At 34.4% G+C, this 14,891-nt stretch overlaps 1 protein-coding gene across 2 annotated transcripts; it reads left to right on the top strand.

Moving 5' to 3' along the window:
* Nucleotides 1–2,612: 2,612 nt before the first annotated feature.
* Nucleotides 2,613–8,507, top strand: LOC147400685 (CAP-gly domain linker). 2 transcript variants are annotated; one of them, XM_086446488.1, is made up of 5 exons: nt 2,613–2,844; nt 4,228–4,634; nt 4,769–6,797; nt 6,941–7,147; nt 7,957–8,507. In XM_086446488.1, exons 2-5 carry the CDS (start codon nt 4,276–4,278, stop codon nt 8,272–8,274), a joined length of 2,913 nt encoding a protein of 970 aa, XP_086302614.1. In that variant the 5' UTR covers nt 2,613–2,844; nt 4,228–4,275; the 3' UTR covers nt 8,275–8,507. The 2 variants fall into 2 exon arrangements, with proteins under 2 accessions (XP_086302614.1, XP_086302615.1); XM_086446489.1 differs by lacking the exon at nt 2,613–2,844 and adding an exon at nt 2,862–3,021.
* The last annotated feature ends 6,384 nt before the right edge of the window (nt 8,508–14,891 follow it).

The following is a 14,891-nucleotide window of genomic DNA, read 5'->3' as shown; positions in this document are numbered from 1 at the left end:
CCAATAATCCATTAAATTTTACTTAAATTACTAAAATACCCTTAAAATATATTTTTTAATTCCTCCTTCCATATCTTTATGCTAATATACAGTAATTTCAATTATGTTAAGGTACGCATTAAGTTTACATTAAAGCTCTCAAATAATTGGGTTTAGATTGGGGTTAAGTTGGGACCAATCCAAAAAGGATCGGATTAGGACCCAGACCTATCTAATAAAATTTGGATTGGATCTTTTTTGGATTAAAATTTTATCGGATCTCAATATTAGTATCTAAATTCATGTTATAACAATTGGATTGGATCTAGAGTTAATCGAATCCAATTCAATATGCAAAACATAATTAACTTTCATGTACTTAGAAAAAAAAAATGATAATAACATATAAGAAAATATCTTTTAAGTTTATTACATTTTCTCATCTACCTCATTTACAATAATACCCATTAAATTTTATTCATTTTTCTCTTCTCTCATTTTTCAATGATACTCTTCAACTTTATTGTCTTCAACCTTCTATTTTCTATCTTTTTTCAATAATATCCCTTTTTATTATATTTCCTCTTTTATCTCAAATATATCACTATTGTAATTAAAAATGTTAATTAAAGGTGTTAATTTAGTTAATAGCATCTGCAACAATTTTCTTTAAAATGAAGAGCATATTCAATAAAGATGTATGGACTTTTGATCCCACAACCTTAGATCAAAATGTTTTTTATCACCTTTAAATTTACTCAATTCAATAATCTTTTTGTCTGATGAGATCCTTATTGAAATCCCAATCTATAATTCACATATAATGTTATTGGAATGAATTGGATTTTGGATTTTATCGAATTCATTGACAACCCTAAGTATCTATTCTCATTCTAGCACTTCACACATTTTCTATGAAAAAAATCCACATTGGATTAGCATGCCAGCAATTAAGTGGACTTCGTCAATAAATAATAACCTTTAAATAACTTAATAATTGTAGGGCACTCAGGTGAAAGGGTGTCCCAGTAAATTTACATCTTCAAAATGAAGGTTACTCTCATGGAAAATTACAAAAATACCTCGGATTTCAGACCGAAATACTGAAAAAAAGTCTTCACTTGGTCAGTAACTTTTTGTACGAAAAAGGAATGGCATTTTCGTATTTTTTTCATAAATGATGGGTACTTGATAGTAAGGGAAGGCTCCAGGCAGCAAAAAGAGCCGTTTCCGCCGACATTCACTGACCTTTTATTATTACCCTTTAGGCAATATCATTAATTAGGCAAACCTCCACCTCCACCAACTTTCTGAAATACATAAACCTCCTTTATTATTAATCACCCCGAAAACCTTAACGTCAGCACCCATCATTCGACTAGGGTAGACAATGGATCAGATCCGGATCGGATCATGGTCGATTCGATAGGAATTGGATTGAACCGAAACTAGTCTAATTAGCATAGGAACAAATTCTTATCCGATCGGATTTTTATTAGATCTCAATTCTCAGTATTAGGATCCAATCCCAATCAAATAGCAATTGGATTGGGTCAATCCGATTTGATATACAATAACTAACAAAACTTCAAATATATATTATAATTATATACTTTCACACATTTTATAGGATTTGTCTCTATCGAATTAATACATGGTTGATCCATAATTGATCTGATATGATACTAGATTAAAATCTATAATGTCAAATCCTTATTGAAATCCAAATTCCCAATCCGGACTTCAAGTTATAAGAAACTGATCGGATTTTAGATTTGATCTTATCCATAAACAACTAATAGGTACATCGAGAAATTACTTAATTACACCATACAAGAGGGATTTTTTTCTAAATGCCCCTTAACTTTTGGGCAGTAACTTATGACTCAATTAGTAAGTTTTTTTTTTAATTTTATCTTCTACAATTCTAAATGCTCCTTCCTCGCCTTTTTTAACGTGCCTAAAATTTTCAATGACGATTATGATCTATTCTATTGATTTTACGATAGAGAATGATATACTTATTGTAGAGATCTTTTTCCTTGAAAATTCCTTCCACCCTGAAAAATAACTTTAACAATCCCGTGCTCTAGTATATGGATTCTATTATGTCCTCAAGACTGAGTAGGGTTGCTTTATCTTAATGCACTACAAACTTAACCCATCTAGAAATCAGTCAACTTAGTGTCCAAATCTTCACAAAGTTTTTACACATGAAGGATTAATATTTACTTCACTTTTTTTTTTTTTCTATAAAATTATAATTTTAAAATTTTAGATATTACTTTTGATCCATTTCGCCTATTTGCAAATATAAATGACAAGTAGAAAATAATATATTCATAATTTTGATGATTTAATTGTAATGTTTGATCTGTGCATCCATTTTGTAATTATAATATATGTATTTTGTATGTTTCATGAAGATCTATTTAATGTAAAACTTCAAACAAAATTAAGAAAAAAAAATTGAAATCAAATGACAGTAGTCAGTATTAAGTATTAACTACTAATAAGAGGGGGTTTCATTAATTTGATAAAGTAGATGAGGCTCTTTCTTATTGAACCAATTTATCAGGGGTGTGAGTGAAATGCCCTAATTTTAAATTATAAGTTTGTAACGCTCCGTCAGTCACTGGGACTACAGTCTACTGTCGATCAATTCGTCCTCTCCAATAAAAATCCTCAAATCTTTTCATCCATCGCCGCAAAGCTTCGAACTTCAAACTTTTAACGCCTAAGTTAATCGGAGCGCTCGCTTCCCGCGATCGAATCGCCGATTTTCTCACATTTTGCATTTAAACGTCCTGAAAATTCGGATATTTTTCGAATTTCAAAGCCGAGGAAATCGGTTACTAGTTAACGGTAACTTCACTTCTTTCTTTCTTTCTTTCTTTTTTTGTTTGATTCGATAATTCGATGTTCGGATTTCGAAACTATTCTTAATTCAGAGAAATAACATCGCGAAGATTTGGATTGATTTCTACTTGTTCTTTGAGAGAATAGGAAACGAGTTTCAAAGGTTTGTTAACAATTTATGAGGTAATTTCTTTTTCATTTTTAGTTAAAGAAAAGAGATTCACAAAAATGATCTTGGGTTACTTTAGATTATAGATTTTTTTATTTATTATTATTTATAAATTAAGATCAGAAATTATAATTTTTGAGTACTTGAAGACCATTTTACTGGATTTTCTGTTTCTTTTGCTTTAGATGATCTAAGTAGGTTAGGTTTGACTTATAGAAATTGAGGAAAAAAATCTCAATTGGGGTCCATTTTTTCTTTTCTTTAAACTGAATTTTGCTATAGTTTTCTTGAAGTGGATAAAAATAATTAGAATTGTAGACAATTTCAAGACGATTTTACTGGGTTTCCTTTTTCTTTTTTCTTTTTTTATGATCTTATTAGCTTTAATTTATATAAAATGATAAAAATCCCAATTGTGTCTTTTATTTTTTTTACTGAATTTTGTGTTACACTTTCTTGGAACAAAATATGTTGAACATTTCAGAGATTTTGAAGGCCACTCTGTACTGGATTTTCCATTCTTTTGTGTTTCAGGGAATTTTGTAGTTTTGGATTAGAGAAACAGTGAAAAGATGAATTAGGTTATTTATGTTCTTATGAGATTTCTTATAGTTTTCTTGAATTAGGCAAAAAAAAGAAAAATTAAAAAAAAATTCTAAGTTTTTCTTAAATTATTTGAAGTTGAACATGTAGTTAGCATCACCACCATGGCATCCTCATTCTAGGGAGAGAGAGTTTAATGGTACAATGGGATGCAGAAAGGAAGGATTAAGGGTAGTTTGGTCATTTGATTCCTGTTGAGCTTCATACCTAGTTCTTCCTTTCATTTATGGGATATAGATTGATGATCCCATTTTTTTAAGGGGTATTCTCTATCTTAGAAATCAAGGAGACAGGGACTGCAGTTTCTATTTGTTTATAAGATTGAGGCAGAACCCTGTTTCTCTTATTTCTTTTTCTCTATCTCAAATGATTCAAAAATGAGTAAACATTGCTGAAACCACTCTATCTCTTTCTGGGTCAATGGCTCTGAAACCCTTGTTTTTTGTTAATGAAGTCTTTTAAGATTAGATTCTGTTGGAAATCGTAGATAACACTGTATCTGATATCAATGGTTCCCTAAGCTTTCCATGATGACGCTTGTGTAGCTAACAACATTTCTTAATAAGACAAGTTTCCTTCATCCTTACTTTTGGGTTTCAATGCTAATGTATGTCCAGGACCAGGAGTCTTAAGAATTTGTAGCATTTTCTGTTGAGTATTTACACATGAGGAAGCTCTTCTTCTTTAGATCTTCCACATCTAACAACGGAAACAACAAGACGGTTCCTTCACCGCCAACTGATGAGAAAACTTATTGGGAGACTCCATGGGAAAATGGAGTGAACAATCAAGTTAGTGACAAACTTGAGAACGGCTCTCGGAGCCCAAAGGACTTGTTTTCCAAATCTCAAAAACAGTTTTCAAGCCAAAATTGTCCTCCAACTTTAGGTCTTAGAAGGAGCCTTTCATTTTCATCAGCATCATTTGGGGAAAGGAATTTGATTTCTTCGTGTGACCATCGAAGTATATCTCCTTCTACAACTAGCAGCAATGTTCCGCTCCATCCGTCTGATTATCCAGTTTGGTAAGGTTTTTTATTTAACTACATTTCTGGCCCCAAATCAATAATTATGTAGTTGGTATATCTGTTTTTCTTCTTTGGAGGATACTTCTTTTCTCATTAATTTGTTAATTTTATTGCACTTGTGATTTGTACAGCCGTCGTTCCCTTACTCCAGAGAGGCATCGATCCAAGGCTAAGATAGGTGAAAGGGCAGCTACTCGGAAGGCATGTGGAGTAGAGAAGCTAGATTCTCCTAGTTCTTCATCAAAAGGTTACATCGATTCATCTGGGAACTCTTCTTATAGCTCTCCACCTGTCCCACTCAAATGTGGGTCTTCACGCTTAAATCATGCCTCAAACAAGGTCCTAGACCTCTATATTGATGGGGAACAGCAGGACAGGAGCTTGAGGCCAAAGAACAGTTCTTCTCAAAGAAAACTATCCAGTAATGGCAATAGTGTTCGTTGGCGACCCCCAAGAGTTCAATCTACAGCACCAACTTCACCAACTGGTACTAAAGAGGCGCCGAGGTCTTATTCATTTAGGGAAATGAGAGATTGCCACATTCGCCTCTCAGCAAGAAATGAATTTGGGTCCGAATCTCCACAGAAACTTGCGAAGAATGTGATTGAGAGACTCACACAGGTATTTCCCAAGAAGCCTAATATAAATTCCCGGGATTTGGACCCTGACACTCCAACAACTGTAGAAGATATTCACGAGGACTACTTAGAACACCATCAAAGTTCAAATTCAGATGGGTTCACGCAAAAAAATTGTCTTTCAGATGGTCCTTGCAGAACCCTAAATGAGTATCGTGGGGAGGAAATCTTAGGCTGCCAGAAACATAGCCATTTTCTTGAAGACGTTCCAGTGGGCACTTATTCAGTGCAAACTGAAGAAAATGTTGATACTGAATTACGTAGAAAAGCCAAGGAAGCTGCGGATAGGGTTGTGCTAATTTCAGAGGAAATTGAACATGATAACCTTTTTCGAGATAGTAACTTCAGTGTATCGGTTTTGATTCAAACAATTAGAAACCTTACTGAAGAAAGGAGAAGTTTGGCTCTTGAAGTGTCGGCCCAATTGCAATGTCGAATTGCTGATAGGGCCTCTGCTAAAGAAGCACTTAGAGTGGCAAAAGTGGAATTAGACTCACAGACATGGAGACTAGAGAGGGAGAAGAATGAGTTGCAGTTGGGACTGGAGAAGGAACTAGACAGACGATCAAGTGATTGGTCATTCAAGTTTGAGAAATACCAATCAGAAGAGCAGAGGTTACGGGAGCGGGTAAGGGAGTTGGCCGAGCAGAATGTTTCCCTTCAACGAGAAGTCTCTTCCCTCAATGGTAAGGAGGTTGAGAGCAAAAGCAGGATAACACATTCAGAGCTACAACTGAAGGATTTGATGGCAAGGTTTGAAGAAGCAAGAGAAGGAAGTCAGGATCTTCAGCAAACCTTGTTGGAGTTGCGGGAGCGGTTTACTGAGGCAGAGACAGAACGGGATTCCATCCAAAGAAGCTACAAAGAGAAGGAGAAGGAAAACAAGGAATTGCAGAAAGCTGTTTCTAGATTACGAAGGACTTGCAGTGAACAAGAGAAGACAATTATTGGGATGAGGCAGGGACTTAGCGACGAAATTGAAAAAAAGCAATCCTCAGAGAAGTTTGATAATGTTGTAGGTAAATTGCAAATGGAGCTGGTGAGGTTGACAGGTGTGGAACATAGTTTGAGAAGGGAGGTGGAATCATACAGGCTTGAAGTTGAGACACTTCGGCACGAGAATATTAATCTATTAGACCGCCTACGTGGCAGCGGAAACGATGATGGGTTTACATCCTTCAAGCTTGATCAGGAGTTACAGGCTCGGGTTAATTACTTACAGAATCAAGGGTTGTCGTTGATCGATGAGAGCTGTCGATTATGTGCAAAGTTCCTGGAACTCATTAAAGTGAAAACAGGCACCGAACCTGGACAAGAAGTTAACAGAAATGGTTTAGATAGTTATTTTCTAGTAGAATCTGATATGAAAGTTCAGAGTTTGAAGAGGGGGTTTGAAAATCTGAAGAGAACTTTGCTGACAGTTTCTTCGTTGTTGCACGAGAAATCTATCCCAGTTACTTTGGAATCTCAGTCACAGATTACTGAAGGGGGTGGATCAGGGAAACTGAATAGTCAGGTCGAGGTAAATTGGTGCTTAAATTTCATCTTTTAAAACTGTTTTTTGTTTTTTTGTTTTCTCCAGATGAAGCTGAACTCGGGTTCTTAGTTGATGATATATTGACTTTTAGTTGTTTTGGGATTGATGTTCAAATTTTGCTTCTATAGGACAATATTAGATTTGAGCTTAAGGCAGAAACTCTACTGACAAGTGCACTACGAGAAAAGCTGTTTTCCAAACAGCAGGAAGTTGAGCAATTAGAAGCTGAGTTGGCAACAGCAGTAAGGGGTCATGATATCCTCAGATGTGAAGTCCAGGCTTCACTAGATGCCCTTTCCTCCATATCTCACAAGATGAAGGATCTTGAACTGCAGGTGAGTGTGCATCCTTACCTCTGCTGAATGAATCTGCATCTAATCTCATTTATTTATGCACATGTTTGTAATGTAGGTCTTCTATTTCTGTAGATATGTATGTTTGATGTAAACATACAAACTTATGCAAATTTTATATGTATGCATGCAGTTCTGTATATTTCCATTGCATGTATGTTATTTTGCACGTGCTTATACCTTACATGGCAAGAATTATTCAATCATGTAACATTAGGAGCTATACATAACGAGTTGGGCATATGAGTTGAAAAGGCCATGGAATTTGAAATCTGAGAATTTATAGAATTCTAATGTCAATGTTCATCTAATCTGATTAATAGGAACAAAGTGCGAATTTGCAATAAATTCATTTTTAGTTCAATTTTAGAAGATGAATGATATCCATCCTCACATGAGCAGAACAAGGCCTCTCCTTGCCTTCTGTTTGACATTTGTTCCTCCGTATCCGTAAATGCCATGTGAAGTACGTATATTTCAAAGCACCAGACATGTTAAAGAAAGGGTAGCACTTCTCATTTTAGATATGATGTGACAGCTCCCTTACCCTTCACCTTCTTACAGCCCTCATATATCAACCTCGTCAACCACATTAAATATCTATTAGATAGCCGACACACTTCTAATCTTTATTGTATGGTCAACAATTCATCTCAGGTTCATTGGCTCCGAGTATATTCATGTTTATTCAATTTTGAAATTAATATGTTTTGGCATAATGACTATGATTGTTTTGTTTAGAATAATAATTTCTTAAATCTGTCGTGCACTTCTTTATGATTAAAAAACAGATGCTGAGGAAGGATGAGTCCATAAACCATCTTAAAAGTGACTTGCAAGAATGTACAAAGGAGCTGACGATCACAAAGGGTATACTTCCAAAAGTTTCTGAAGAGAGAGATCTTATGTGGGAGGAAGTGAAGCAATACAGCGAGAAGAACATGTTACTGAACTCCGAGGTGAACTTACTGAGGAAGAAGATAGAAGCCCTTGATGAAGATATACTTCTCAAAGAAGGTCAAATCACAATTCTAAAGGACAGTTTGGACAACAAACCCTTTGACATACTCTACAGTCCCAAATCGTTGCATGAGTTCAGACTCGAATGAACTTTAAATAGGATCTAACATTGAAACTTTGTCATAGCTACCTTTGTTCATACTGTTTCAGAGACTTGTGCTGCCCTTTGTTTTTTTCTTTTCTGTTTTTTTTTTTTTTTTCGTTTCTTTAATGGGTGGGAAGTGTAATTACACTTGAATTGTTTTTTCATTACAGAACAGAATTATGTTCAGTTTGATTTGTTTGCTGACACACAACAATACTTGTCAGTTTGAATCTCTCATTTACTGGCTTCTTGGATCTGTCTCGTAAATTTTTTATTTTTACCCATTGTTTGAAATGATCATAAGTTCCATCTACAGATAATTTGTGGTTTAAAAATAAAATAGCCTATAATCTAACATCGAAAGAGACATGTTTTTGAATTCAAGTATAAGACGATCGACAGCTTCTATATAGATCTGTGTCGAGTCTTTGGATGCAGTCACATATTTGAAATATGTTAGAACCTAATGATATTATTCTAGGGTGAGAACCACCTCCAACCAACCACCACAGCTTGGAATATTTTCGATTTTCTGACATTCAACATTAGCGACAGCTTTGGTTTTCATTTGCATATCTTTGAGAACTGTAGGAAGCAATCAAAAGCTTTAACTTTCAGGCAGACCGATGGAGAGGAGACCAAACCACCATTACCAGTCCCATGGATCATCCATTAAATTTTTTCCAAACCAAAGGTAACACAAATGGTTCATGTTTAATGCTCTCCAATTCCAGTTCCCACACAAAGCAAATCAAGATCCGCAGTGATAATACTTGCTTTCGAGTTTCGACAAACATATGGTATATGGTTTTAGGAATGATAAATCTTAAATGATCTTACAAAACCTGTTTTACCCATGAGCAAGGACTTGAACTGATACAACATTTTCAATACGAATATATTGGCAGGTCTGTTGGCGGCGATGAAGAATGGGGCAGCCCCTTTTGTTGGAAGAAATATTTTTCTTAAAACATTATTGGCGTTTTAAGATCCTTTATCTAAAAAGATTAACTGTTTCTTTTACCTTGCAAATAGTCTGGCTTACCAACTGCAAGATTAATCTTACCAAAACAGAGCACATACCCTTTTGGTATTTATATTTATATCTTCAAAAGAATTTGACTATGAGAGGCTAAGTGTAAATAACTTAAATACCCTTGTCTTCAACCTCTAGCTTACTTTCTCCTTAAAAATCAATCATCTTCAACATTAGGGTAAAGCATTTTACCCTCTTATTCAAGCTTAAGACCGTATCTTCTTCAATTTTCAAACTTCAAGAACAAGATAGGATTTTTTGACAAGTAGAAGACAGATGGATTTTTTGGTTGAAAAATCAATTGAATCCTACAAGGAAATGAAAACGAGATTGAATAGGTTACGTGTGACGTGTGTTCTTTTCTCAATCATACAAATTTAGATGTCAATTCAGGGAGTTTCTAGACTCACCGAGTAAATATTTTTGAGACCTCCCCATCTATTTGGGTGGGTCCTCGCAAACAGACATTCCAATGCTCAAGTTAAAGAGGAATTCTTGTTAATATTTTATCATATTTTTTTAATCCTAGTTTAAATAGGCTGCTCCACGCAGTTTCCTCCTTATAATCATGGTCGTGAATGGGCCTTAAACCTCTTTCACGACTGTTGACTGATCTATAATTTCTTCAACTATTGGTAATTGCTTTTACCTGCTATGTTCAGTGGGCAATACTTTTGAGTGCAATTTTGGAGACTATACAATCCCATTGGTCCATGTGTATTGAAGGCTATCCCATGTGAATAACGTGGGTATTTTTGAAATTTTTGGATGTCTTTTCAATACATGTAAAACAATGGAAATGTGTGGTCGCTCTGGGTCTCCAAAATGTCGATCTCTACACTTGATACTGCCTTCAGAGCTCATTGTTTGCAACTTAATTGAAATTGTATTTGGAAATTGGATGGAATCATAATATTTGCACGATTCCGCATCATTCCTTCCACACGTGTTTTCACATGAGGCTTTAATAATTATATTTGTTGTACACGTGTTTGATACTGACTGGTTAGAAATCTTATGCATACACAGGAAAACAGTTTATCGGAAAGTTCAACAGCTTGAGGAATGAAGATTTTTACCTTCATTCTCAACATTAAGATTGTATCTCTTTCAACCTTCAAACCTCAAGTACAAGATGGCATTTTTGAAGAATGATTGATCTTCGAGTAGAAAAATCAAGGATTTTCTATAATACATTGAGGATGATGAATTGCATAAGTTAAAAATAGTTTACCCCTAGATGTTAACTGCTTGAAAATAGCAAATTTTCAAGGAAAAATCAAGGATTTTCTATAATACATTGAGGATGATGAATTGCATAAGTTAAAAATAGTTTACCCCTAGATGTTAACTGCTTGAAAATAGCAAATTTTCAAGGAAAATGACAGATTTTCTTGAAGAAAAATTGAAGTGTCTTGGCTCGAGGTTGAATACAAGGGCATTTATGTTATTTTCTTAGTGTCACACAAAACCTAAGTCAAGGCCTGTCAGACCAAATCATAGAGGGGAATATCTAAATTATTATTATTACTTTGAAACTGGAGTACTCGGACATCTTAGATCACCCCGACTAATCCTCGGGCATGTGCAGTCCCCTCCCCTCACACACACTGGGTAATTTCTGGGATAAATCACAGAGGGTGGCTCCGTTTGCTTGGTAAGGCACTGTCTTGGCCATCTCACCTACCCTTGGGAGTTAGTATCACATATTTATTTTTACCAATAAGTGTTACATGATGAACAGTCACTTTTGAGACTTACTTCTATAACCTTCTTGGGGTATTTATGGAATCCCATGAACAAGATCAAATCTTACTCTATGTTATGTACACGAGATTCTTTTTCTTATTCTTAAGCAAACCCCCAGAAGGCTTTGCTAATCCACAATTGATGTTCCGTCTTTTGTTTCAACATCAAACAAAGGATTATTTGTAAAAGAAAAACTATTGAATCTATGCTTCAATGCTTTCGTATGTATTATATGGTGAGAATGAAATCGGAGAGGTGAAGAATGCTATTATGCACCAAATAGAAGAAAGCATGGTCACAGTTTTTGAAGATTTTGAAGTTGAAAAGGAAGATGTTATACCATTTTTCAGCAATCGGAATTGTACCACTCATTTCCAATGCCCACATGTTACCCATTTCTTTTGGCGATGCCCATATGAGGGAGTTATAAAGATCAATACGGATGGATCCTTAACTACAACTCGAGTTGGTTTAAGATTTATTGGGAGGGATGCTAATGGTGGATTAGATTTGAAGGTTGGTCAAGAATTTATAATGATGACATTATTTGCATAGAATTGCAGGCAAATCTTGAAGCTCTAAGATTTGCACACTTGAAGAATTTTCCATTAGTGATTGTTTCATCGGATTCACTTTATTCAATAAAGTGTATCAACAAAGAGATTAAAGCCTCTTGGAAGTATGTGGAAAAGATAAACGAAATAAGATCATGAACACAAATTTTTTATCTTGTACATTTGAATTTCAGTGGCGAGAAGCAAACAGAATAGCTGATTTTTTGGCCAAATTGGATTTGTTTGGGGATGATATAAACAGATGAAGAAATTTGAAGAATCAGTGACTTAGGAATGAATCCTTAGTGCAGTTGGTCTTAAGCATCTGATTTTGTCACTATCTGTTAACCATGCACTCAAAAATAATAGATCCACAACAGCAAAAGTGGGCCTTTCATGCACACCCACATGAGGCTTAAATTCGTGATTTGCACTCCCTTGCGCTCTCATCGCATGTGACACACGTACTAAGGTTTTCCAACTAGTTGATCCCAAACACAATGGGCTGCAGTCCCACGGTGCCTTGGGCTTCCATGTGTGCTCGAGGCCCATTCTCTTTCTTACTCACACTCAAGCAATAGAGAGAGAGAGGAATCCTTTGTTAAATGAGCATCACTCTTGTACCGATGTGAGACTAAAATTTAGAATAGTTATTTCTACAATTCTCATAAACAAGAAAACTAAGAAAATCTTGAACTTTCAACTTATACAAAAAAATGGAATAACACTTTTAACTTATATTTCAACAATTAAGGAAATTTTTATTTTTTACAACACTCAAGAGGTCTTGAGTTCAAACCCTGTCCCCCAACAAAACATAAGAATAAAATACATAATAAAACTATGAATTTTTCAACAATTATTCTCATTGATCTATTTTTAGGGAAGGGTCCCTTCAACCCCATATTATTTGAATGAAATTCAAAATAAATGTATAAAGGTAAATTCAATATAAAATGATCATAAAAAAGGTATTCATTTTGATAAAAATAAATAAATGTCAAAATAAGAATACATCATTTTTGACAAATATTTTAAAAAAGAGTCGAGATAATCTGACTCTCTTTTTTGTAGACTCCTTTTACATAACTGTAGATCCTTTGCTTTGAGATAAATAGACTAAGTTAATGAGTTGATTTGGTGAATTGATTCCATCGTGTTTTGGGCCGAATCATCAAAAGATCCTATCAAGTCGAGTTGAGTTGACATGGTTGAGTTTCGAATCCATTTTACAAGTTTTAAAAGTATGACTAACACAACACAAGGTTTGCAAAAATAGAAAAGAATTCACGTGTACTTGAATCAAAATATCATGAATAGCTAAAATACAAAACTCCAAAGCAAAGTCCTCATTCAAACCCAATTTCCTAGTTGATAAAATCTTACAAAAAAAAATACTATTTTCTTTCTTGAATGTTGACTACCAAATGTATTTACTAAGAGTGATGAGATGAGATGGGATCTAAATTACTTTAAACAAATAAAGAACAAACAACACCTACTAAACCAATAGTGATGAAACAACTATAATTAATTATGAGCTGCTATTAGCACACCAACTTTTAGTTATAACACAGTAATCTATATGTGGTTAATTACAAAAGGATTGGTGTGTTAGAAGTAAAATTTGGAGTGAGACTAAAATTTCTCTTAATTATATGAAGAAAACCCAGTGTTTTCAGTGAAGTATAAATTTTATATTTTCAGTAAAGATAGGTGATGATGGGATTATGGCAGGTGGGGTGGGGGGGGGGTGGGGGTGGGGGTGGGGCTTTCATATAAAAAGCATGCCAAGTTGATGAAGCTCATGTTCTTCTATATTCTATTTTTACCCATATTTGAAACTTGGGAAAATCAACGGCTCTTTAAGGGAAGAAAATCACATTTTCGTAGATTGGAATCCAAAGCGTGGGATTTCTCAACATGTGAAATTTAATAATTTACACAAAAATCAGTGTAAGTGTTGATTTGGGATGTTTTTTATTATTATATATGAACAAGCACATACAATGTAAAAAAAAAAAAAAGATTGTTTTAGGAAATAGGGTGAGCGAAAAGTCAAAATTAATGTGTCATACCCATTTTATAAATATTTAACATATCTTTACTATTATAATGAGAGGGCCCTTGTAATGTGTGTTTTGAGAGCATACGTTAAAGTGCAATAAATACAACTAGGAAATAAGCATTTGGGAGTATTTTGGTAAAAAAAAAAAAAAAAATTAAGGGCATTTTTAGTACAAAATTCAATTTCTCTAGTGTAATCAATGCACTTTAATGTGTGCCCTTAGGGCACAAGTTAACAAGACCCTAATGAGTTTGACAACAAAATTTGGATCACCTCCACACATTTATATTTAAAATTAGAATCATGATTTTCTGACTCTTTTTTTTTTCATACTCTCTTTGAATGCTCCCTGGCCTAGCAATTATAGAATCATAAATCTTTTTCTTGAATATCCCAAAGCAAAGAACTTACGGTTCAGTGATGGGAGTGTACAAAGAGCGTATGAAAATATCACATGAAACAAAGAAAACGGAACGAAAGACCCAATCGATCAATTTCTAGAGAAGACAAAAAATAAGTACCGATCTACTATTCATCATCCTTCATTTGGCTTGTGAAGGTTGGGACAATTTTATATCCCCGAGAGCAAGCAGTCTATTAATGAGAGTGCGATCCTATGATGTGGAGTAAGATAGATCAGAAGGACCTTCAATAGTAGGTACATTAAGAATGGGAACTGAATACCAACGTGAAGACTAGTCCTAGATTAGGAGAATCCATCTCAATATGATTATCATGACTCTTAAATTTAATACAATCAAATTAGGGTATTTCTAGTTAAAAAATCAAGAAAATTGCAAATCCCATAACCCTATGGTTAGTTTTCAAACTTACAAAATATCCTTTAATAACCTTCTAATTTATATTTTAAATTACAAATAGGCTCTCATGATAGATGTGTGTTTGCAGATGCCACCTTTTAGTTTGGGTAATGGAATTTTTCAGGATAGAATACATATTACACTTATATTGATTTAAATCTACATTTATATCCTTAGGCATAGGCATTTATTCAAATTTGAAAAAGGGCATAAAAGTGTATTTAAATATATTTTAGTATGATGGATACCCTGTTTGGTAAAAATTACACCCCACCACCACCACCACAAAATTGCTGGAATCCAACGTATGGGAATAACAGATGAGGCCAAAAATTCATGGGTTAGGAGTGGTATTGCGAGCATACAACTTGAAATTTCAGAACTTCAAAACTA

Source organism: Akebia trifoliata, chromosome 6, assembly GCF_017979445.1.
Source record: "Akebia trifoliata isolate Shusen 1 chromosome 6, ASM1797944v1, whole genome shotgun sequence".
Classification (NCBI taxonomy): Eukaryota; Viridiplantae; Streptophyta; class Magnoliopsida; order Ranunculales; family Lardizabalaceae; genus Akebia; species Akebia trifoliata.
This window is presented reverse-complemented; position numbering and strand designations above follow the sequence as displayed.